This window comes from Entelurus aequoreus, linkage group LG13, assembly GCF_033978785.1.
Source record: "Entelurus aequoreus isolate RoL-2023_Sb linkage group LG13, RoL_Eaeq_v1.1, whole genome shotgun sequence".
NCBI lineage: Eukaryota > Metazoa > Chordata > Actinopteri > Syngnathiformes > Syngnathidae > Entelurus > Entelurus aequoreus.
In genome coordinates this window covers 18,143,228-18,169,018 of record NC_084743.1, presented here as the reverse complement: position 1 = coordinate 18,169,018, position 25,791 = coordinate 18,143,228, and the positions used below count along the sequence as shown (strand labels likewise).

At 38.2% G+C, this 25,791-nt stretch overlaps 2 protein-coding genes across 3 annotated transcripts in view; one reads left to right on the top strand and one right to left on the bottom strand.

Annotated features, from left to right (window-relative positions):
* The window catches only part of LOC133663222 (frizzled-7-like), a 791,936-nt gene that overhangs the window by 459,804 nt on the left and 306,341 nt on the right, over window positions 1-25,791 (top strand). The window lies entirely within an intron of this gene.
* The window catches only part of ptpn4a (protein tyrosine phosphatase non-receptor type 4a), a 134,434-nt gene that overhangs the window by 35,290 nt on the left and 73,353 nt on the right, over window positions 1-25,791 (bottom strand). For both annotated transcript variants that reach the window (XM_062067522.1, XM_062067521.1), the window contains exons 6-10: window positions 23,560-23,604; window positions 23,398-23,450; window positions 15,762-15,882; window positions 13,964-14,051; window positions 11,998-12,086 (exon numbers count right to left, since the gene is read on the bottom strand). In XM_062067522.1, coding sequence (XP_061923506.1) covers window positions 11,998-12,086; window positions 13,964-14,051; window positions 15,762-15,882; window positions 23,398-23,450; window positions 23,560-23,604 — 396 coding nt within the window. The remainder of the gene's footprint in view (window positions 1-11,997; window positions 12,087-13,963; window positions 14,052-15,761; window positions 15,883-23,397; window positions 23,451-23,559; window positions 23,605-25,791) is intronic.

Genomic DNA, 25,791 nt, shown 5'->3' with positions numbered 1-25,791 from the left:
AGCCACAAAAAAAATAAATAATTTAAAATGAAAAACACCGCATATAAAGCTTTAATTGCTTTGTGCTATGTTAACCAGGGATCTCAGACACACGCACCGGCACGCACTTTAATATGGAAATTTGATGTCAGTGCGGCCCGCGAGATTTGAATCAATGGCGCTTGATAGCGTCATACTTGCCAACACTCTCATTATTTCCGGGAGACTCCCGAATATCAGGGAGTGATGGCACTGCTTTTGGCGCCCTCTACAGCCTGCCCAAACAGTGTACCTGCTCGGCCACATGTAGAATGCAGCTTCAGCTTGCTCACGTAAGTGACAGCAAGGCGTACTAGCTCAGCAGCCACACAGCTTACACTGACGGTAGCCGTACCGTATAAAACAACTTTAACACTGTTACGTTACAAATATGCGCCACACTTTGAACCCACACCAAAAAAGAATGACAAACACATTTCTGGAGAACATCTGCACTGTAACACAACATAAACACAACACAACAAATACCCAGAATCCCATGCAGCACTAACTCTTCCGCTCAGCCGACGCACGGAGGGGGGGTATGGGAGGGGTGTTGATGTGTGGGGGGTTTTGTGGTAGCGGGGGTGTATAATCTAGACCGGAAGAGTTAGGGCTGCATGGGATTTTGGGTATTGGTTGTGTTGTGTTTATGTTGTGTTACAGTGGGATGTCCTCCAGAAATGTGTTTTTCGTTCTTTTTTGGTGTGGGTTCACAGTGTGGCGCATATTTGTAACGTAACAGTGTTAAAGTTGTTTTATACGGTACGGCTACCGTCAGTGTAAGCTGTGTGGCTGATGACTAAGTATGCTTTGCTGTCTCCTATGTGTGCAAGTAAAAGCTACATACAGGGCACGCCCTTAATTTAGTAATTAGAGTGAAAATAGGATTATATTTGCCCTGGGAGTTATCTAGGAGAGGCACTGAGATCCATAAGTCTCCTGGAAAAATCGGGGGGGTCGGCAAGTATGCAGCTGAGCCGCATCAGAGTGGTCAAAGAGCCGCATGCGGCCCCCGGAGCCGCGGGTTGCCGACCCCTGGACTATACTTTATGAGACAACTGTTAAGAACATCACTAACTCAGACTCAGTATAAATTCATCTACAGCTTTAAAACAACAACAACTAAACTCTCCTTCTTCTTAACTGTTTATTTCCAGAACTTGGGTTTATAATGCATACCGTGTTTTAAGAACATACAATAAAGTGTTTGGTAAGGGTGTAACAGTACACAAAAATTTCGGTTCGGTACGTACCTCGGTTTAGAGGTCACGGTTCGGTTCATTTTCGGTACAGTAAGAAAAAAACAAAATATACATTTTCTGAAGCAATATGGTGGTTAAAGTTAAGGATTGTTGTGATTTCTGGTCATTTGTGAGGTCACCAAAGGGTGTGTGTACATGGTATGGTATGGTATGATCTTTATTGTCATAGCACAAGTACAACGAAATTTCTTTTTTACCACAAACCCGTTCAAGATTAGGAACGATAATGGGTCGCCGCTTACCGCGCCCCGTAAAAAGGTGGGAAAAAGGTAGACGCTGGGAAAGGATAAGTAAAAAATAAGTTGACTGGGCTCCTATAGGGTAGGGGACACAGACTGGGGCCGAGAAAAAAACTTGATAGCCAAAGCACATATAGACATGTTGACAGAGAAACCACAAGACTTGCAACAGGAAGTTGCCAGCCACTGGAGGCGCTGCTCCGTTTTCCGTCATACCATGTGGGGTGAAGCGGTTGCAAAAGCTAGGAGTATGTGCGCATATGTAGCCATGGTCCATGGTGTGTGTGTGTGTGTTAAGTCTGTAGGCCTGGAGTTTATCTGCAAGCGGTTGCAAAGGAACAGAGTATATCTTTCTATCTAAGTGTTGTTAAAGTAAAGTAAAGTAAAGTACCAATGATAGTCACACACACACTAGGTGTGGTGAAAGTTGTCCTCTGCATTTGACCCATCCCCTTGTTCACCCCCTGGGAGGTGAGGGGAGCAGTGGGCAGCAGCGGTGCCGCGCCGGTGAATAACTTTTGGTGATTTAACCCCCAATTCCAACCCTTGCTGCTGAGTGCCAAGCAGGGAGGTAATGTGTCCCATTTTTATAGTCTTTTGGTATGACTCGGTTTGAACTCACAACCTACCGATCTCAGGGCGGACACTCTAACCACTAGGCCACTGAGTAGGTCAAGTTGTTGACAGGGAAGGAGTTTGTTTCGTCTTTGCTGCAAGGACCTTGCCACATCGCAGCCAGGGGAAACAATCAAGATTAGAATGGCTGTGTTTGACCGAGCGGAAAACACATTTTTAAACTTTTCACTCTTAATTGTCTATTTCTGGGTCTCAAATTCATCCTGCAGGGCAGACGGTCCGATGTTATCCAAAATCACAAGTCTCCAGAGTTCTGCCTGCATCCTCCAATCCTTTGTGGCAGCTTTGGGGTACTTTGAATGGCTGCCAGCAATTTCCAACTAGTCGATTCTTCAGGGCAACGCTTACTCCAATCAGCAAATGTCCTCTTATAATGATTCCAAATAGGTAGATATCTTCAACGTCCTCAACTGAAAGGGTCGCCAGGCACGTGGCACTCCTTTTCTTCCAAGAGTCTGTCGTATGTCCAGCAGCAACCGTTCCAACAGGACAGACAGGTTCCCATGAACCCAAGGTCTTGTCAATTTTGTTGAGAGGACAGATGATCAATACCATAGTGAAGATTTTGAAGAGCAGTGCAAAAAGAGGTAAAACAAGACAGGACGAGACAAAGAGGCAAGCAGGGCAGATACGGAGAGGGGAGGGAGTGCGACCGTCTTTGCCTAGAGCCAAGAGAGTTGTCTGTGTGTGTGCAAAGTGTTGGCAAAGTAGCGGTTACAGAAGACAGAAGCTTCTTCTTGTTTTGGCTTGTTAACAAAGAGTAAGTCGATCCATCACCCCCTTGTTATGTTTGTTTATTATACAGTACTGTATATCACTTTATATTGTGTTCAAAGTGTACAAACCTTCACTAAAATATGGACTTTCGTCCAGGCTGGAACCTATTATTTATATTTACATTGTTCCTTATGGAGAAATGAGCTCCACTATACAAACTTCTTGATTTACGAACCTTGTTCAAGAACCAATTAAGCTCGTAAATTGAGGTTCCACTGCACTGAAAATGTTCAAGATCATTTTTAATCCCAATTATAATCAAGACAAAAACACAGGATGGTGGTGTTCGGATCCTCCCTTTTAAGACCAAGTCCTCCCAGATTATGTTATTCTAAAGGCTGTCTGAATAAAGCAAGGTGACTAGAATAGAAGATGAACAATTTATTCTACAAACGGAGAAAGTAAAAACCGTAGTAATACCAGCACTAGAGAGAAGACTCAGTTGTCTAAAGTCCGGCTAAGTTAACTTAGTGTGTGTGTTGGACACACACACACTTGTCTGTCCAACACACACTTGTACAGCATTCCATCCATTTTCTACCGCTTGTCCCTATCGGGGTTGCGGAGGTGGCTGGAGCCTATCCTAGCTTTATTCGGGCCACTCTCACTCTATCCGCACCTGGTACATCCTATCACTATTAAAACTAGAGAGAATCAAAATGTGTGTGTGTACTTAAAGATAAAAAACAGGATAACAGCATTGTGTTTATCACTTCAAGCCAAACGAACGCCCAAGAGAGTAACTTCTAAGGCATTCCATTTTGCCAGAAGGTGGAAAAATATTTCCTTAACAGTTAGATATTTAAATGACTGTAATTATTATTATTATCTAAATTCCTTGGATTTTGCCCATAAAACCCTCGTGTCCAGGGTGAAAAATATGGATCCAAACACTGTAGTATCGACCATATACTGATACTATACTTGGGTTACTCTACTTGGTATCGTTAGTGTCGATATTTGTATCAATCACCCACCTTGGTTTCGGTTAGCATATCCTCCTATAGGACATGAAAGTGTGACATGGAAACGCATTGCATTGAAATTCTGAGTTTTGCTGGAGTCTGAATCGTTTTTTACATGACTGAATGCAAGACTCTGTGCTTAAGTTTTGTTTAAACAAGTTTAAAACATGGCATGAAAGTGCGGCATCATTTACTGCCACTATTGTGGTCATGATCGCTTCATTTTCAGCGTGAAACCAAAGCCAAAAAAAATAGAAGAGCCTAAATAGCAGCCGTGAAATGATCAAACATGACTTTTAACGCCATCACCTAGTACGTGTTGTGTTCACGGCATTTTCAGACTGGTACGTTTGAATCAAAGCATGTTTTATTTAGTTTCATAAGTAGCATTTAGTAGGCTGTTAAAACACATTAAAAAAGCCGCAGATTCCGGTATGCACAATTTGAACTGCGGACAATGAGCCTTAAACTTTGCATTCTGAAATTCTTCAAAGGTATGAAACTTTTGTTTCATAGGGATCAATTCCACCAATTTAACTTATTTTTCTGTGGTAGCGAGCCTTTGGAATAGGGTACAGTTTTCTCGGTGCAATCGCTTGATTACGACACATTTTAATAAAGTTTGTTGTGCTCTCTCACGTTACCAATTGTACAGTACGGCCTAGTAAACAAAACCTACGTCCAGTAAAAAATGTTTACCCAGCAGCCACAATGCATTGCAAAATCACGTGCCCTTTCGAGCCTTATAGTGTGAAGTGTAGCATGTTTAGCCTACTTTGGTTGTCTTGCTAGAGGAAACAACCTTCAGAGATTGCTAGTAAAGAGAAAGTTGAATGGTAAACATGGTAGCGGTAGACCAAGCACAACCTGGACTGACAGCATCAAAGACTGGACTCAACAGAAATATTATAAATGCATCAGAGTGGCGAGAAGTGTAGGCTCATGATTGTCGACCTGCTGGGATTCGATGGCACCTAATGATGATGAATAAGTGCCCAGAATTAATATATCAAAGGATTTAGAGTCTTCGAACTAAATCCTGTCCCTCGTCGACACGCAGAGTTGGCAGGTTCTGTGCTGCTCTCAGAGTACAAGCTCTCACCTCGGAGCCCAAAAAGTGTAATTGAATCTGTTGGCCTACAGATCACAAGTAGTATCCCACACTGAATCACACCCCAGCATAAATATATGAGGGATTTTCTTGGGCTGTGATTGAAATGGTATGTCCGTCTAACATACAGTGCAAGATATTTCAGCAAACAAGGACAATTAGGTCCAGGCAACCAAAGCTTTACCATTGCAGTCTTCTTCATTGGTATCATATCTATTTATGTCTGGTTAGCAGCTACTTTTCTCCACGACAAACACCCATTGTCATTGTCCCACAAGAGAAACCTTTTGCCATGCGCATCAAGCAGCTACTAGAAGAATGATTTTGACTGGAATGTAAGTAAATAACTCAATCATACCATTGGGGAAGCAGTGTACTCCCTTCCTTCTGTTTAAAACCACAACCGCGTAGGGTATAATTGATGGGATCATCAATGCAGTGGCGTCATTTGATTTAAAAACATGTTTTTAGGCGCTGACAAATTAATATAAAATGGCCACCATATGAGTTTGAATAAATAATATAACCAGAAATTATTTACTTACCATATTTTTCGGACTATAAGTCACGTTTTTTTTCATTGTTTGGCCGGGGGTGCGACTTATACTCAGGAGCGACTTATGTGTGAAATTATTAACACATTACTGTAAAATATCAAATAATATTATTTAGCTCATTCACGTAAGAGACTAGACCAGGGGTCGGCAACCCGCGGCTCTAGAGCCGCATGCGGCTCTTTAGCGCCGCCCTAGTGGCTCTCTGGAGCTTTTTCAAAAATGTAAGAAAAATGGAAAAAGATGAGGGGAAAAAAATATGTTTTTTGTTTTAATATAGTTTCTGTAGGAGGACAAACATGACACAAACATCCATAATTGTTATAAAGCACACTGTTTGTATTAAACAGGCTTCACTGATTTGAGTATTTGGCGAGCGCCATTTTGTCCTACTAATTTTGGCGGTCCTTGAACTCACCGTAGTTTGTTTACATGTATAACTTTCTCCGACTTTCTAGGACGTGTTTTATGCCACTTCTTTTGTTGTCTCATTTTGTCCACCAAACTTTAAACGTTGTGCATGAATGCACAAAGGTGAGTTTTGTTGATGTTATTGACTTGTGTGGAGTGCTAATCAGGCATATTTGGTCACTGCATGACTGCAAGCTCATCGATGCTAACATGCTATTTAGTCTAGCTATATGTACATATTGCATCATCATGCCTCATTTGTAGGTATATTTGAGGTCATTTAGTTTACTTTAAGTCATCTTAATTCAATTTATATCATGACACACTATCTGTATGTAATATGGCTTTTAATTTTTTGTGGCTCCAGACAGATTTGTGTTTGTATTTTTGGTCCGATATGGCTCTTTCAACATTTTGGGTTGCCGACCCCTGGACTAGACGTATAAGATTTCATGGGATTTAGCGATTAGGAGTGACAGATTGTTTGGTAAACGTATAGCATGTTCTATATGTTATAGTTATTTGAATGACTCTTACCATAATATGTTACGTTAACATACCAGGAACGTTCTCAGTTGGTTATTTATGCCTCATATAACGTACACTTATTCAGCCTGTTATTCACTATTCTTTTTTTATTTTTAAATTTGCATTTCAAATGTCTCTTCTTGGTGTTGGGTTTTATCAAATAAATTTCCCCAAAAAATGCGACTTATACTCCAGTGCGATTTATATATGTTGTTTTCCTTCTTTATTATGCATTTTCGGCCGGTGCGACTTATACTCCGGAGCGAGTTATACTCCGAAAAATATGGTAAATATGATCATAATTTGTCAGTATTCATTGACTTAACATAAGGTTAGGTGGGATATACCTTGTATAACCTTAGTCGGCTTAGTGTAGAAGCAGCCTTAAAAGGTGGCGTCGTCAACCAAGTCATTCCACTTGCTCGTATCAAGAACACGCAAATAACAGAAATTCCATTCCCTTTTTTCCCTGCAACCCTCAGTGTGTCGTTATTTAATTAATTGCATTTGTTGGTGAAGAAACCAACAACATCACTGATATTTCTAGAGAGGTACCAGTCTGGATGAGTTAGCTGACCCAAATTGAGCCCCGAGATGGAACTCTCTTGTTAATGCACAGCTATAGACATCTCTGGGTAGGCGACTGGCTGAGGCTGGGAGAAGATACAATCCCCCCAGGACTATCTGCTGCTTTCCCCACAGACTGGACTCCCACTGTATGGAACTAATTAATTTAAAAATACTACTTTACAATTCAATAACTTTACCCATTCCACATCCGAGATGGGGGCTCCCTACATCTCCCCATGTTTTTTTTGTTTTTTACCTTGCCCGGATGTGGGCTTGGATCAGGGGATGTCATTAGGAGTCTGTGAAGCCCTTTGAGACATTCGTGATTAAAGGCTATACATATTAAATTTAAATGATTAATTGAAAATACGGGCCATGTTTTCCCTTACAACCTTGTTAGTAGTGTATGGAGTCATGCTCGATGGCAGCGAATCTCAACCTTTTGGACCCAGGGGGACAACTTTTCCACCACAGGGGCCCACTCAAATATTCACACTGGATTAGTAACTTTACTCTTTAATCATATTCAATAATATCTAATTTGCTTACAGTTTAAAAGGATACACCTTGTCAGATGATATGAAAGCATGTGTTAATCTCAGAGATTATTATTATTACCAAGGTCAGGCTGATTACAAAAAAATAAATATTTATCGAATGTACTACAGAAATTTTTAAAATTCATATTATTTTTAGTTTACATACAATTACTAAAATAAATAAATAAATTCTAACTCAATTAAAAATACATAATACCATATATGTTTCTTAAATAAACTGTGAATAAAATAACTTAGAAATGAAAATACATCTTTACACTTTTGTCATAATTTCTGCGCTAGAGAAACTTCTCTATTACTCTAGCACCAGATTTCTTCTGTTTGATAGTGTCATTACTGCCACAAGTGGTGGAAAAGTGTATTACAACTGAGTACCACTGCTGAGAAACATTTTTGGCGGTCCTTTAAGAGGCGCACGCTGCCCAACAATGGTTACGAAACACTGCTCTATAGTGTTTCTGCAGCAGGTGTGTACATTTTAAGCATACAAAGGTAACTACTACAGCCGAGACAAGGGATATTCAAATAAATGTTTTTTGGGGCCAGATTTCCAGAGAGCTCTTTTCACTGTTATTCATTTTTTTATATCCCTGAGAATCTGCTGTTTTTGAAGAGCAACTGCAGAAAAGCTGGTCAAAGATCATCTATATGACAGCACTCTAGTGTTTTTGGGAACCTGCTGCGAATATGTTAGTCTTTTCCAGGTTTTTAGAAGCGGATTCGGCCCTGGCCTAGACAAACAAGCAGAAAGGGAATTTTGGGGGGAGGACAGGTGACCCTGCACTTTTTCAAAAGGCAGTTTTGGCCACCTGCACTTTTAACCGCCAAAAATACAAACAGTCCGTTATATTGAAAGGAGACGAGTCAAGCGGCAACCTGTTTCATTCAGACCGCCCCACAAGCTCATTGATTGGATATGCAGCTGTATGCCAACGTGTGATTGGCCCACCCCTGCTGTCGCTCTAGCTAGTTGGCCAGCTGCTAGGAGGAATTTGTTCATCTGTGACACTAAATTGTTAATTCTTGTTCTGCCTAGGTAAGCTTGTAAAATTTTAATATCAGACATATCAGACATTATTTATTTTATTTTATTTAAATGTGCGTCTGTGTACAGTATGTGTGTGTGTTTAGTAATTACGTGGTGTAAAAGAAAGTGCATCTCTACCCTCCTTCAAAACCGCACTAAAAGAACACCTCCAGTCAACTACAACCCTAGCCTAACCCCCTCCCCCCACCACATCCCACCTCCACGGATTGTGAATAATCAAATGTAAATCATCCAACATATATACTTGTTCTTATGCTTTCTGAGCTCACTATGTTCACTGCTCGCTGTACATATCCTACCAAGTCAGACCTACACTGTTTCAATGTCCATTTCTCAGATGATATAATTGTTGATGACTGAAGTGCTGATATCAACCAAAGCCACTTGTCTGTGGGTTTATATCAATATTAGCTCCTACTTGTTTGAGTGATTTTTTTATATGTCCTGTCCAGCCACTAAGGCAAATCATATTGTTTGAGTTTATTTGGAACATGCAAGCATACGACATGATACATCACAATTTCCATTTTCTCTCTTCAACATGTTCGAAAAGGAGTAGGAAGAAGCAGATCTTATTTAATCCTACCCCTTTTCTTTTACATAACAGTTGCTAAAACTTTTGTTCATTTCCTGTTCTCAATTTATTCACAATAAGTAATCACAATAAAAATAAATAAATAATACTCGGTGAAGTAAGTTACATTTCATATAGTGAGATGAGTAAGATTATTTTGAAAATGAATGGATGGATGAAATAAATTCAGAATGTTTATCATGGTTCTTCTTCTTTGTAAACACTTTTAAGTTTGAAGAGTTTCTTGAAGTGGATCATATTAGTACATTGTTTGATTGCTTTGCTTAATCCATTCCATAATTTAATTCCACATATTGTTGATTTAGATCAGGAGTCACCAACCTTTTTGAAACCAAGAGCTACTTCTTGGGTACTGATTAATGCGAAGGGCTACCAATTTGATACACACTTAAATAAATTGCCAGAAATAGCCAATTTGCTCAATTTACCTTTAACTCTATGTTATTATTAATAATTAATGATATTTACACTTAATTGAACGGTTTAAAAGAGGAGAAAACATGAAAAAAATTACAATTACATTTTGAAACATAGTTTATCTTCAATTTCGACTCTTTAAAATTCAAAATTCAACCGAAAAAAAGAAGAGAAAAACTAGCTAATTCGAATCTTTTTGAAAAAAATTTAAAAAATAATTTATGAAACATCATTAGTAATTTTTCCTGATTAAGATTAATTTTAGAATTTTGATGACATGTTTTAAATAGGTTAAAATCCAATCTGCACTTTGTTAGAATATATAACAAATTGGACCAAGCTATATTTCTAACAAAGACAAATCATTATTTCTTCTAGATTTTCCAGAACAAAAATTTTAAAAGGAATTCAAAAGAGTTTGAAATAAGATTTAAATTTGATTCTACAGATTTTCTAGATTTGCCAGAATATTTTTTTTAAATTTTAATCATAATAAGTTTGAAGAAATATTTCACAAATATTCTTTGTCGAAAAAACAGAAGCTAAAATGAAGAATTAAATTAAAATGTATTTATTATTCTTTACAGTAAAAAAAATTTATTTACTTGAACATTGATTTAAATTGTCAGGAAAGAAGAGGAAGGAATTTAAAAGGTAAAAAGGTATATGTGTTTAAAAATCCTCAAATAATTTTTAAGGTTGTATTTTTTCTCTAAAATTGTCTTTCTGAAAGTTATAAGAAGTAAAGTAAAACAAATTATGAATTTATTTAAACAAGTGAAGACCAAGTCTTTAAAATATTTTCTTGAATTTTCAAATTCTATTTGAGTTTTGTCTCTCTTAGAATTAAAAATGTCGGGCAAAGCGAGACCAGCTTGCTAGTAAATAAATAAAATTTAAAAAATAGAGGCAGCTCTCTGGTAAGTGCTGCTATTTGAGCTATTTTTAGAACAGGCCAGCGGGCTACTCATCTGGTCCTTACGGGCTACCTGGTGCCCGCGGGCACCGCGTTGGTGACCCCTGATTTAGATGATCATATCTGCTGAACAGATTTATTTTAGAAAGGAGAAGTGTTGGATACTTCTCTCGTTGCCTTATTTGTGTTTGAATTTATTAAATATTTGGGTAGAATTGTATTAAACAAAACCAGTTTTTTTAAGTCACATTGAAATTCATCACAGTTGTTTATTTTATGGAGGAATGTAGCTAATCATAGAACTGGCACCCAATGTTTTTAAAATAATTGATTTTGAATTGAGAATCGATTCTGAATCAAATCGTTAACACCTACGAATCGAAGCAAATCGAATCGTGTGGTGCTCAAAGATTCACAGCCCGAACTGTTACATCTTTGTTACGTGGGACAATGCACATTAATGAATAATGCAAAATGTAAATGTGCCAGATTGTGGCCAAAAGCTAATTTCCATCTGCAGTCATTTGCAGGCTTATGGTGAGTTGTACTTTGCATGAACTTACTTTTGCAGCATTTATCTGCCACACGTGGCACATTAAACTGGTCCCTGGCACAAAATAGGTTGGGGACCCCTGCCCTAGAGAGACGATAATATAACAGCAGCTGTTGGTGTGTCAGCGCTGTCAGTACACGACACGTAAGAGGAGGACGGAACTATCCATACATTAGTGGTATTGATAGCATTTGTATATGATCGATATTAAGAGTGATTAAGTCGATATTTTTATTTCCTCAAAATCATATTTTCGTAAAAAATTCAGGAGGACTTTGAGGGAAAAAAACAAAAATCCAATGATGAGTGGTAGAGAGTAGTTTTTGTTTAGTTATGCCAGAGTTAGTGCCCAGAGTCAGGATGAAACATGGTGAAAATGCCTTTACATTTTTTGCTCCTAAAATCCGGAATAGTCTTTCAGAAGATTTTAAACAGGCCTCAACATTGTCAATGTTCAAACCCAGTCTAAAAATACTTAATTTAATTGTGCATATGGCAACCAAAAATATTTCAGCTACACTCTTTGAATGAACATTGAATTATAATTGTTTTACCATGATCTTATTATATTATTCTAATTAGGATTATTTTATGTTTTTTTTTCCTTTTGTCATTTTCTGTAAAGCACTTTGAATTGCCTTGAGTAGCAATTTTGTTCTATAAATAAACCTGCCTTGCCTATTGTGTACTATCGACTTTGTTTTTGCTCACACATTGTAGCTGTAATATAAGGAACTAGTTTAAATATATTATTAAACTGTCAGTAGCAAGAAACATGTACAAGTAACTTGACTTCCAAACTTACTGCTTGTGTGTTCTGCTTGTGTTACTCACCATGGGAAATAGTTGATCCGTACCCTGTTCTTATAAATCACGATGCCGGCTGACATCACCCCGATAAGTATCTCCGTGTTACTCTGGTCCTGAAAGAAGGCAACGGACATATACAGAAAATAGGTGAGCTTTCTCACTGCCCAAAAACAACAAATAGGACTAAAAACAAGAGCAACTGCTTCTGAGGCAGTAAGGAAGAAAAGACGCCAGATAATGTCTTACCTTATACACACACCATAATAATACTCGTATGTTTAATGCGCCGACAATCCATCAAGCGGTGCGGCTTCATAGCTTACCAAAGTCGTACTAAAACATTTTGATAGATTTTTGAGCGCCGTGTGTAATGTTCTATATTTTCAATTGAACATATAAAATGTTGGTGTTGTTTACTTGAGTCATACACATATCTCTTATGTTTGACTGCCATCTACTGGTCACACTTATCATTACACCATGTACCAAATAAAATTGCTTCAAGGTCGGTAAGCAAAACCAGAATTATTCCGTACATTAGGTGCACCGGGTTATAAGGTGCTAGGGATGATGTTCGAAACCGGTTCTCCCGGTTGTTCGATAAGAAAAGAACCGATTCCATGGACTCGAATCCCTTTTTGAGAACCGGTTCCCGTTATCGAGGCCACTATAGTAAAGAAAAAGAGTTGGTTATTTATTCGAATCCCTGGGAACGAATCCCGTCCCACAGGAAATGCCCTGTGGGACATCACAGGAAATGACGTAGCTCAGTTATTAGGCGGCAGATACAGAAAGCAGCAAAAATAATGGACCGGAAAAAACGCTTCAAGGCATGGTTTCATTTAACAAAAAAATACGACGAGGAAACGGCAATATGCAATTATTGCCAGGCTTCGCTCTCATGTAAGGGGAGCAGTACAACAAACATGTTGAAACACGTTCAGGCCGCACATAACCTGAACGTTCGAGAACCGTGTCGTGTCTTCGACACGTGGAGAAGCTGCGACAGAGATGACGAAGCACGCCCCTCTTCCTCTGCTTCAACCTGCAGCCCCAGTTCCAGTGATAGTGGCGGTGAGTAACTAACGTTAACTGTTGCCGGTTAATTTCCATATCTGCTCACTTGTAGCCTTTAGGCTAAAATAAGGTTACCTCTTATGTCAATCAGGACTGCAGAATTGTTGATTGATGACTGTGGCGTTCTTAGTGTCATAGTGTGTGTAGTTAGTATGTTCCAATAGCAGCAGAAGTGCACTTTTTGGAGAGCTGTATTATTTTCAGTTTTTTGCCCAAGGGACTGAATTTATTTGACACTATATTATTATTTATACACCTATAGTGATCACAGAGACAGGTTGTTTTTGTGTTACTGTATATATTTGTTTTTCTGAAAAATCCCACTTAATATACTTTGGGTAACAACAGTCAATATTTATTTTTTATTTGTATTTTTTTTATTATAAAATAAAAGTGAGCTTTTGTTAAACCAAATATTGTGTGTTTTTTTCCATATATTCGAATCGATAAGGAATCGGTTCGATAAGAGGATTCGATAATGGGCTCAAACTCGATAATTTCTTACCAAACATCATCCCTATAAGACGCACTGTCGAGTTTTGAGGGGAAAAAATGATTTTAAGTGCGCTTTATAGTCCGGAAAATACGGTAGGTTTGTTTCTCAAAATCGTGCAGCCCTGTGTGTCACTTCATAATCTGCAGCTACACTCGCCTGTGCCCTGTTAATAAGCTTGACTTTGAATTTTGAGTATTGCCGCCAGAACCATTAGATTTGGACCAAGTCATCAGGTTTTTATTTTACTCCGAGCAAAATAGTGACAAAGTTATGGAGAAGGAGGCAGACATACTGTGCAATGCTAATCGAAGAAGCCGTATGGCTTTTGCTTAGGGTAAAAAAAACCAGGAAAAACAGATAAACACACACACACACACACATGCTGGCAATAACAGAGGCAGATCAAACCTTACTTACTCTTGCATAGTGCAGCTCTACCCCGTAGAGCTCTAGCGTGCGTGCTGTGTTCAGATAATTAAACTCCGACTGGGCAGGAGATAGACCACTGGGAGAGAGAGAGGGAGAGACAAAGAGTAAAAAGACAAGGAAAGGAAGGCTCGGCGCTGGTGGAGCAGCAGGAGGGACGGTGACATTGCAGGAAGTGGAAGTGTGTGTGTTTACAAAGAAGACATATGGGAGAAAAAGTGAGGTTGAGACAGATGTGGAGCATAAAACAAACCAAAAACGTAGGCAGTGACAGAAATAACGGCTTGGGAAATGTCCCAAAAACTGTGACGACTAGAGCGAGTGAGAGCATTTGGAGCAGTGAACAAGCTGGAAGCAGAAGTCATTGCAGCAAATAATGTCATTAATACATCAAATAACACAATGCAATAAGTAAATATGTCAGATGATGAGTATGGAAATTAATTTCTCTCTTCATTACGAAAGCATTGTTTGAGACAATCAATTTGAATTTGAATTTTCAACCTGATTTTTTTACTTAAAATTGTTAAAAAAAAAAGCTTTTAATTTGTGTAAAATTCAATGTGTAAAAATTTGGTGCAAAAAAAATTCAGTGTATAAAAAAATCTGTACAAAATTTAGTGTATAAAAAAATTTTGCGCAGAAATGTACGTTTAGAATCCTAAAAAAAAGACATGTACGTTCTCGTCACTCACAATGATTGTGAACAATAGGCAAAATTCCCCAAAAGTGCAGTTTCCCTTTCATGACAAATTAATGCAAATAAAGTTGCATATTGTTAAAAATGTTAGCTCCAAACGTGTGAGTGTGTTGCATATAGACAAGGTGCTTAAACACCTCATCGCTTCACTTCCGCGTTTAAAAATAAATTAAAAATAGATACAATTAGCCTGCGATGAGGTAGCGACTTGTCCAGGGTGTACCCCGCCTTCCGCCCGAATGCAGCTTAGATAGGCTCCAGCACCCCCCGCGACCCCGAAAGGGACAAGCGGTACAAAATGGATGGATGGATGTTCGTTGCTCCAAAACTCAAGACTCACTTCATATAAATGAAGACCGAAGCACCGCATTGGCTGGTTCTAAGACAGGATCCATTGCTTCAGTCTTAATTTACCTCAATTGAGTCTTAAGTTTTGAAGCAAAAACTATTTCTGCGCTGAATTTTTTTTTTACACAGAATTTTTATAAGCTTAATTTTTTCTGCGCTGCATTATTTATTTTTTTTAACACTGAATTTTAAAACACTGTATTTTGACAAACTGAATTTTTAAACACCCATTTGAGTTACAAATTTGTATTTAATGAAATTGTCAGCATTAGAATCCGAATCCGAATCACTTTATTAATCCCTGAGGGGAAATTGAGATTTTCAGCACAATCCCATTTAAGATCAGACAAACATTGCAGGGAGACAGAAAAAGGATCGCTAACGGCTCTGAACAACTTCCGGCGGCCCTTACAAAAAAAAAGTTGAGAAACGGGGGGGAGGGAGTAAAAAAATATTCAGTCAAAGGGACGGGGTCCAGACTGAGGCCAAGGAAAAAAACCTCATAGCTATAGCATTCATAAACAAGTTACATAGAATCAACAAAACTTGCAACAATTTGATGTAAATGGAAAAAAAAAGTTCACAAAAAATTAAAATGCGAAAATTTCGGTTCGATACATATATTGTCAAGAAAAATGCTTTCGTAATAAAGACATACATTAACCTCCATAGATAAACAGAGCACAAAGTACTTTTTTCAAGGACTAAAACAATATCAATATTCTGCTCTTCAGCAATTACCTGTGCTGCTGATGATGTTTGGCGACCTCTTTATGGAAGTCTTGTGGGGGGTTGGAGATGAAGCAATAGTCAGACAGATAACCCAAAGGATGCTCCGTCTCATTGTAGTCCCCCAATTCAGCTAGAAAACAAAAACCAAAAAAATGGAGAATTAGTGTCAGACATTTTAACATGCTTGTGCAATTATAAAATAATATATACTAGTGATGGGTCAAATGATACCGAAGCATCGATGCCTCATAAAACACAGGCGTGATATTGTGTCCCTTGATGGGTGTGTGTCACTTTAAGAACAATTGGAATAGAAGGCCTTTTATAGTCACTATATGCATGTACAATGAGATTAATAGCAGCTCCTTCTCTGGTGCAGATATGCAACAGTAAACAGGATAATAGGGGAAAAAAATAAATACAAATAGTGCAAATAGATAAAGGAATAGAAAGTAGTATGGCAGAGCGGGTTATTGCACATTCCGTAATAAATATTAGAGATCGACTCATATCTTTTTTTCAGGGCTGACACCAATTATCAAAAGTCAAGAAGGCCAATAACCGATATTTGGAGCCGATACTCATTTGCAGTAAAAGGTATTTAGTCAGTCAGTAAACAGTTAAAGGCTTTTTTGGGGGGAAACGTCGGACCAGTAGACTCATTTGATGTTCACTAACAACCAAGCAATGTTAAATTTAGAGGAAATTTATTAGAACAAGAGTGGGTTGTTGTTTTTTTTCGGGAAGATAAATGTGAGAGGGGAAATTTTTCCCTTGTCTCTCAGCCATCAGAGAAAGGAGGCATGGATCAAATTCCCAACGCCATTAGCTCGCAGTTGAAGTTCAAAAACATCAATTCACTCAAGTAGTCCCTGGACTAACCTACACGTCTACAGCCTAAGCATATTGACAAATAAATCCATTCCAGCCCACCCGCTTATTGATGTGCATAAAACTCCAGGGAGAGATCCATGTGGAGTCAATGGCTGAAGTCTTAGGCCAGTGTTGGCTGCAGTTATTACTTCACCACGCTTCAATAGGTGGCTTGCAATCACGTGACCTAGAGGCACATCTGGGCGCTTCTGGGTTTCAGACGATGGTCTCGGGTCTTATTAGGCCACTGTTTATTTACCTGAATCCGTGCAGATTTGGGCGTATTTTGAAAGGTTTAGAGGCGAATTTATAAGCGATCATGAAAAAATATTTAAAATGAGATGGAGTGGATTTATACGCTCTTTAGAAAAATACTTTTTTTAATGATTTAAACCATTTATCATCACCAAGTACTGCTCGCCACAACTTCACTTCATTTGACAGTATTTAGAGAAGAAAAGATTGGAGGCACATCATGTCTTTACATCTGACGGGTCCACAAATTAAACATTAATCCATAAAAGACAAAGTTGGACTTATTCTTGCATCACTAAGTAACGTATTTGATTGACATAACGAATGTCGTGCTGCTGTGATCGTGACGCTAATGATTGTTTGCAGTCGATTTCCTGGTACAAATATTAGTCTCATCTAGGGATGTCCGATAATATCGGACTGCCGATATTATCGGCCGATAAATGCTTTAAAATGTATTATCGGAAATCATCGGTATCGGTGTCACAAAGTCAAATTGATGACTTTTTAAAACGCCGTTGTGTACACGGAAGTAGGGAGAAGTACAGAGCGCCAATAATCCTTAAAGGCACTGCCTTTGCGTGCCGGCCCAGTCACATAATATCTACGGCTTTTCACACACACAAGTGAATGCATGCATATTTGGTCAACAGCCATACAGGTCACACTGAGGGTGTCCGTATAAACAACTTTAACACTGCTACAAATATGCGCCACACTGTGAACCCACACCAAACAAGAATGACAAACACATTTCGGGAGAACATCCGCACCGTAACACAACATAAACACAACAGAACAAATACCAAGAACCCCTTGCAGCACTAACTCTTCCGGGACGCTACAATATACACCACCCGCTACCACCCACCTCAACCCCGCCCACCTCAACCTCCTCATGCTCTCTCAGGGAGAGCATGTCCCAAGCTGCTGTTTTGAGGCATGTTAAAAAAAAATAATGCACTTTGTGACTTCAATAATAAATATGGCAGTGCCATGTTGGCATTTTTTTCCATAACTTGAGTTGATTTATTTTGGAAAACCTTGTTACATTGTTTAATGCATCTAGCAGGGCATCACAACAAAATTAGGCATAATAATGTGTTAATTCCACGACTGTATATATCGGTATCGGTTGATATCGGAATTGGTAATTAAGAGTTGGACAATATCGGAATATCGGATATCGGCAAAAAAGCCATTATCGGACATCTCTAGTCTCATCTACAATTCATCTGCAGTTGTTTTTATGCGTGAAGTTCATATTTAAGTCTCACGATTTAGCTAAAGATGTCCCTGTTGTTCAGCAATGTTTGCTAGCGATATCAAGATTCAGTATATGCTTTTGAGCCCCGGAGAGATTTATTCATCGAGTTGATTAATACTATTAAGGATATTTTATTGATGCTAACAAATATCACCACAGACACTATAATGTGGTCATCCGTGTCGAATAAAGCACTTAGCTTTCCTGCACAACAACAACTAAGCTTTTAGATTCTGTTATGAAAATTGACAAGGAAAATACGGTGCATTGGACCAACAATCACAATATTTATTACTAGGACTTAACATGACGTTAGCTTATTTGCAAAAGCATGTCTTCCTAGTTATATTCAGGCATAGCAATCACAAAAGAAAACAAATTAATGCGATCTATTGCCCTTACTTTACCTTTAGTTCTGCTCTCAAACACTACTAATATATAAACGGGATTGCATCAAAGAAAGTTTCTCAAGCAAATTAAATGTTCGAACAAAAATTTTACAAAGTGATCACTGCAGACACAGGCGGTCTGTTTTTAAGAGCCATTTCTTTCAAGACACTTGTGTTTTCCATGACTTTATTACTTTTATGAACCTCTTCTTTCAGGACTCTCTATTTGAACGATTGGAACACCCAAGAACAGAACAGCAATACGAAATTTTCTGCCCAAACTCCACACTCACTCTCTCTTGTTATAATGCTACGCTCAAGCTGCTTGACCATCGTGTCAATTAAGAAGAAAAACAGATATGACGTCATATGCAACCCTCCTATAATGAGCTGCAAGGCGTAAACAAGCTGTTCAGCTCTCAATTTTACATGACGGATTTATATGGGCTGATAGGAACTTAGTGTGCGCTTCACCTTTGAACACCTTTTCCTGACAATAGGCCTCGCCATAGTCGATAACACTTAACTGACACGTCAGTCTCTTGTAGCTAAACATCCGTAAATTCCGAACTATAAGACACTTTTTTTCCCCTACGCTTTAAACCCTGCGGTTTATAAAACAGTGCGGCTAACTTGTGGATTTTTTTTGCTGACGGCCATGAAGAAAACAGTTTTCAATAAACCTAAATGGTGTTATTGTTTGTGCTATGGCGCCATCTATTGGACGAGTTCATTCACGGCAGGTGCAGCTGGGTCAATGGCGACAAGTGTTTCCTGCTGTTTGAAGCTTTGAACCGGAAGTAGAAGTACTGTTCCGTCTTCTAGCCGTTCTTAGCCTTTCTACTCGTATGGATTCTTCATTTATCACTCCAAGCAAAGTTTTACAATATAACTAAAACTGTTTACACTTACTAAACCGTCCCATGTGTGAGGTCTTTAGGAGTGTTTTCATGCATATTCGTATGTGCTATCGTAATGTAATCACGATAGCGTCGTGAGCATTAGCTAATATACTAACACGTTTACGAGTGTATGTGTTAGTATTATTAACTTACAATTGTGTTTTTTTTGTATTGTTTCAGTTTCACAAATTCCTCAGTAAATTCACCAAAATGTCACTGTGGAGTTATTGAGTTTGTTTAGCTGATTGGAGAGCGAGTTTCCGCAGTTAGTGGGTCCATGACGATGACTTCTGTTTTGTTCGATCAGCCGTTTTACTGCCGTGTTACATACATCGTTTAGAAAGAGCTACGGTATGTAAATAAACATTTACAGACTCTTTCTGTGTAAATAACTAATTTCACTAAGTATATATCTGTGGCTTATAGTCCAGTGCACTCTATTGTCCGGAAAATACGGTATTTGGGCTGATGGTAACTTAGTGTGCGCTTCACATTTGAACCCTTTTCTTGACAATATGTCACTGCCATGCCATTGTCAATGAAATTCAACTGACATGTCAATCTCTTGAAGCTAAACTATTTTACATGTATTTATGTGCATCGTATTTCAGACTGCATTCGATGACTCGAGTCAGAATGAGGCTTGAGTTTTATCAGTGCTGGCTCGCAGGCCAAAACTGGCCGAATTAGCATCATATGCAGCTACTTCAAGCTGGTTCTTCCCAAAGCAAACATTTATCTGCATGATCTGGCTGGCACAGAGTGAAGTGAGAACTGAGCTGCGGAGCGTGTTTGGGTTTCTTCCCGCGTAAAAGCAGTAGTGTCGCCATGTTGCTGGAGTAGACCAAATCTCCTCTCTGACCTATATAGTGTGCAAGCCCACAAAATCCGAGCGGAGGAAACGGTGAAAGAGCTTCGGGGGAGGGGATATGCGGCGCAAAAGGATGAGCACAAACCGAGCATAACACATCACAAACATCTGTCGGATAAACCAACACTATAACCTGCAGTCAACTATGATGAGACCTACTCTTGGCACCATTCTATGGAAGTAGAATTGTCTCACATCAACTTATATATATATAAATATGATATTAATACATATGCATGTATTAATTAATATACAAAAACAAATGTGATAAATAATTTGTATAAATAAACGTGTATTTGTAAATATATTTTTGAAATTTGAAAATGTATACAAATAAAATGTATATATATAAAAATGTGACATACAAATAAATCAAAAATTTGTATAAATAAACGTGTATTTGTAAATATATTTTTGAGATTTGTATATAAATATGCTTGATTTTTGTATTTGTATTGGATTTGCATATGTGGATCGCTTTTTTGCTTTTGTGTTGATGAGACATTCCTCCCACAAACCAGATGCACAAATAAATGTGACCTACGCACTCCCCTGAACAACCAGCAGACGGCACTGCAGTCAGAGCGGTCTGGGTCACAGACATGGTCAGACACTGGCGAGCCAATCAGCGGCACACTAGGGAGGGTCATAATACGTCATGACTTTTGGGATGATTTGACACATATTGCACTGATAAGAGATCAGTATCTACATCGGGACAAGGTCATTAAACGGCATTGATACCATAAAATAAGCAGCTAACACGGTCTTTCAGATTAACTGGATAAATTAGCATTAGCTAGTACAACGCTAATGTTAGCTAGCTCAGGCCCGTTGTGCGTTCTCTCTGTAAAGATGTGGATTGTTTTTGTGCAGAGAACTCCGGGCATTTTGCATATAATGCATATAATACTCTGTGACCCAGACCGCCCTGTCTGCAGTGCCCTCTGCTGGTTGTTCAGGGGAGTGTGTAGGTCACATTTATTTGTGCATCTGGTTTGTGGTAGGAATGTATCAGACACAAAAGCAAAAAAGCGATCCACATATGCAAATTCAATACAAACACAAAATCAAGCAGTTATATTCAAATCTTAAAAATATATTTACAAATACATGTTTTAGACAAACTCTTGATTTATTTGTATGTCACATTTTTATAGTTATAAACTTTATTTGTATATATTTTCAAATTTCAAAAATATATTTACAAATACGCGTTTATTTATACAAATTATTTATTTATTTGTATATCACATTTGTATTTGTATATTTATTAATATATGCATATGTATTAATATCATATTGATATATATACCCGGTACGTTGATGTGAGACAACATTTTAATGGTTAGTTTAAAATAGAAATATTAGAAAATTAAAGTATATTATGGCGTGTATGGGTAGCTGCACATTTGACTGATTCAGATGTATAATCAGATTTCATTAATACAAAACTACATTACAATTTACAGTCGAACCTAAATTTACAAAGCCCTTTATTTGCAAACCTGTAGATTTACGAACTTTTTAGATCGAGCCAAGTGCACCTCTGTGTATGGACACTTCATTCATTCATTCATTCATTTGGTGTCCAGACTCCAGGCAAAAAGCAGGGCGCTCCATGTCACTTGCTGCATAGTACACTACTACTGTAGTACCTTTCTGTGTTTTTTTCACTTTTGCTAACTCAATATGAGTCCTAAAAAGACAAACCAGCGTGGAAAGAAGGAGAGAATTACTGTGGAGTTAAAATAAAAAAAGACTATTTGCGAGGAGTACATTAATGGTGCTCTCAAGTATGGAATAATCAACAAAGGGGGTATCGTACCACAACAACTTTTAACTGTGATGAGACCGGACTTTTCTGGAAGAAAATGTCAGTTCCTCCTGTGTGGATGTTAATGTGGGTGGATTTTATTTTTTTAAATGTTTATTATTGTATAGAACATAGTTGATAAAGTTCAGGATTGTTGTTATTTCTGATCGTTTGTGAGGGCACCAAAGTGACTTTTGAGTGTACGAGTGTGCTGGCAGACCAGCGCCTACAGCACAGTTCAGCATGTTGTTTTGTAGGGCTGTGAATCTTTGGACAACACACGATTCAATTTTTGGGGGTAACTAACTATTCAATTCAGATTCTCGATTCAAAATCAATACTTTTTTAATAACATTGGGTGACAGTTCTATGATTAACTACATTCCTCCATAGAGTAAACAACCCTGATCAATTTCTATGTTACTTAAAAGGAAACTGGTTTTGTTTAAAAAACATTTAATAAAGTCAAATACAAATAAAGCAACAAGAAGTATCCAACACTTCCCTTTTCTAAAATAAAAATGTACAGCAAATATGATCATCTACATCAACAATATGATTTGCCTGAGTGTCTGGAAGGGCAGATAAAAAAAAACAAAAAAACAATTAAATTGGTTTTTCATTTTAGTGACTCAATAAAGAATCGTTACAAATAAAAAACGCAATTAATTTGAAAAACGATTTTTTTTGGTGACACCCCCATTGTTTTGTCTTGTTATTAAATAGAAAGATGATACATCACACCCTTTGTTTGATATACAGTACTGTATAAAACTTTATATTGTGTTTTAAATGTACAACCCTTCAATAAAATACAGACATTTGTGGAGGCTGTAACCCATTATTCATATTTACATTGTTTATTCTGGAGAAATGTGCTTTACTAAAAGAACTATTCGATTTACGAACCCGAAAGGGACACACGGTAGGAAATGGATGAATGGATGGAACCCTGTTCAAGAACCAATTAAGTCTGTAAATCGGGGTTTGCATGTACTGGTATTGAAAAGTAGCCTGTGATAATATTTAGTCTTGTCATTTTTGGCCCATCTGGACTGCAAAACTGCGGCCTCAGTCTAACTGCATAGTCAGGTACAGTGCCATTAATAACAGACCACAGCTTATTTGAATAGTGATGGCTTGTGAGCAGCAGCCATGGCACTGGACCAACCACGGCCATTACCTTTAACAGTGTGTGTACATAAAGAGAGACTTAATGAATTGGATTTCAATCATAATGAAGAGTGAGTGTATCAAGGGAGCCCTACTTACATTGAACAGCATAGGAAGCCAGAAGTGCAGCTGTGTTGTGTGGACAGGGCAATCTGGAACACACAAACATGTATGTGTACTTTATATAGCCTGAATTGATTTTTGAAGCCATACCAACATGATATAAGTATTCCTTTTTTCTTACGCAGCCCCAAAACTCACCTTCCAGTTAAGATGTCCTGTTTGATCTGAAGAAAATATTGGTACCTGAAAGGGAAATAAACAAAATAGACACAAACTTAATATTTATATTATTAATAAAACCGGTTAATCCCTACAACATTGTCAAAAACAATGTCAGTTAATGGGTTCAAAGATCAGGCATGTGAACACTATGAGGAAAAAAGAGGAATATTTCTATAAGCTTACGAACATTAAATTATCATTGCAAATGTCATGTAAAGTTCTATAACATGCATGCAAAGAACTCAGAAAACATCTCCCATTTGGTAACATATCTTGTAGCCACGCCCCCTTCAGTAATATACTTCCTGTGTTCTGACCTCTGTTTACAATCCGTCACATCAAAAATATACTGTAATTTTAGTACTATAAGGTGCAGTTAAAATACTTTCATTTTCTCAAAAATCAACAATGCGCCTTATAACCCAGTGCACTTTAGGTACAAATTAATTCTGAATGTGCTTACCGACCTCGAAGCAATTTTAATTTGGTATATGGTGTAATAATACGTGTGACCAGTAGATGGCAGTCACACATAAGAGATACGTGTGGACTGCAGGTTGATGTCTGTTAAATAAATGACGCTAGCAAGTACCCGTAAGCAAGCAAAACCAAAACTTTGATGTTTCATTGAGAATATAGAACATTACACACGCCGCTCAAAAATCTGTTAAAATGTTTTAGTACGACTTTGGTAAGCTACGAAGACGCACCGCTTGATGACTTGTCGGAACATTACGGCTACCGTAGCCAGACGTACTGTGCTTTAACATACGGGTATTACTATGGTGAGGACCTCAAATGGCACCTATTAGGAGACATTAACTAGTGTTTTGTTTCGTAATATTATGCAAAACCAACTTTTCTTACCTATTGGTACCTGCTAATGTGTATTTGGGATACGAAAATCTCCGCGCGTATGCAATTGTAGTCTGCGTCGTAGTCAATAAGCTCCTTTTTTACCCTATGCTCTTGTTATGGGGCATTCATCCTCCACGGTTACTGTTTCTGATCTAAAGTAGCGTACAGTTCTAACTTATATCTGTCAGTAGACCCTTTATGGAAGCGCTAAAATCGACCGGCACAACAACGATGACAGGGAGAAGAGAAGTGGAGCTACGTAAATAAGATCATCCCACAATACTGCGCATCCTGAAAAGACGGTCAGAAAGTGGCTTGAAGATGATCTGTAAAACATAATCTATGCAACATTCTGACCGAAGAACCACCATTACATGTTATGGAGACCACAAGGAAGTGTTTTAAATGTAGAATTTTTTTTTGATATGACCCCTTTAATGCACCGTATGTATGAAAATAGACCAGGGGCCGTATTTATCAAGCTTCTTAGAGTGCCATTTTACACTTAAGTCCTGAGAATTTGCGAAATTTAGTCCTACTCTCAAACTTAAGAATAAAAGCTATTTATCAACTTTCTTAAGTCTAAGAATCACTCCTACTCTTCACGATATTTAAGAGACCTTCAGAGGTGTCTTAAGTGGTTAGGAGTTGCCAGCAGGAGATGGCACGGAGGCGAGAGAGACGTGTGCGAACGTTCAGGGAGCGGAAGGATGTCCTGGATTTGTTTGATGACGAGCAGCTGATCAAACGGTATCGTTTAGACAGAGCAGGTATTATTTCTGTCACAGATTTAATAATTTTCGATTGCTTGTTGATTTCTGCATGTGGCTGCAGTGGGCTAGTATATATAGAGCCACCCACACCAGTTTCAAATTATTTGCTTAATTAATGAATTGGAAAGAAAATGTTATGACAGTAGCGTATGTGTGAGGTGAGTGACGTCAGTGAGTGTGTGGGCGAGACAAGAGAGGGAGCGGTAGCGTGAATGCGGGCGGGGACTAGTTTGTTTTGTATTATTTTGTAGTTTATTGTCAAAATATACACTCCCATTGTCCACTTAAATATTTCTAAGATATTTCTTTATTCTTAGACAAGGGATTCCCTTCTGTGATTGGTCATTTCTATGGACACAGAAATGACGTCACCTAAAATTCCATCTACGGCACATTGTGATGTCGTAATTCAGCTCTGAGTGTGACACTTAAGATTCAGTCCTACACTTCGCTGAAAGTGTGAGTAAGACGCTTGATAACTAACTTTTAAGTGCAGCTTTCAGCGAATAATTTATTTACTCTTAAGTCAACTCTTAGCAGACTTCTTAGGAGTAATTCTAAGAAGCTTGATAAATAC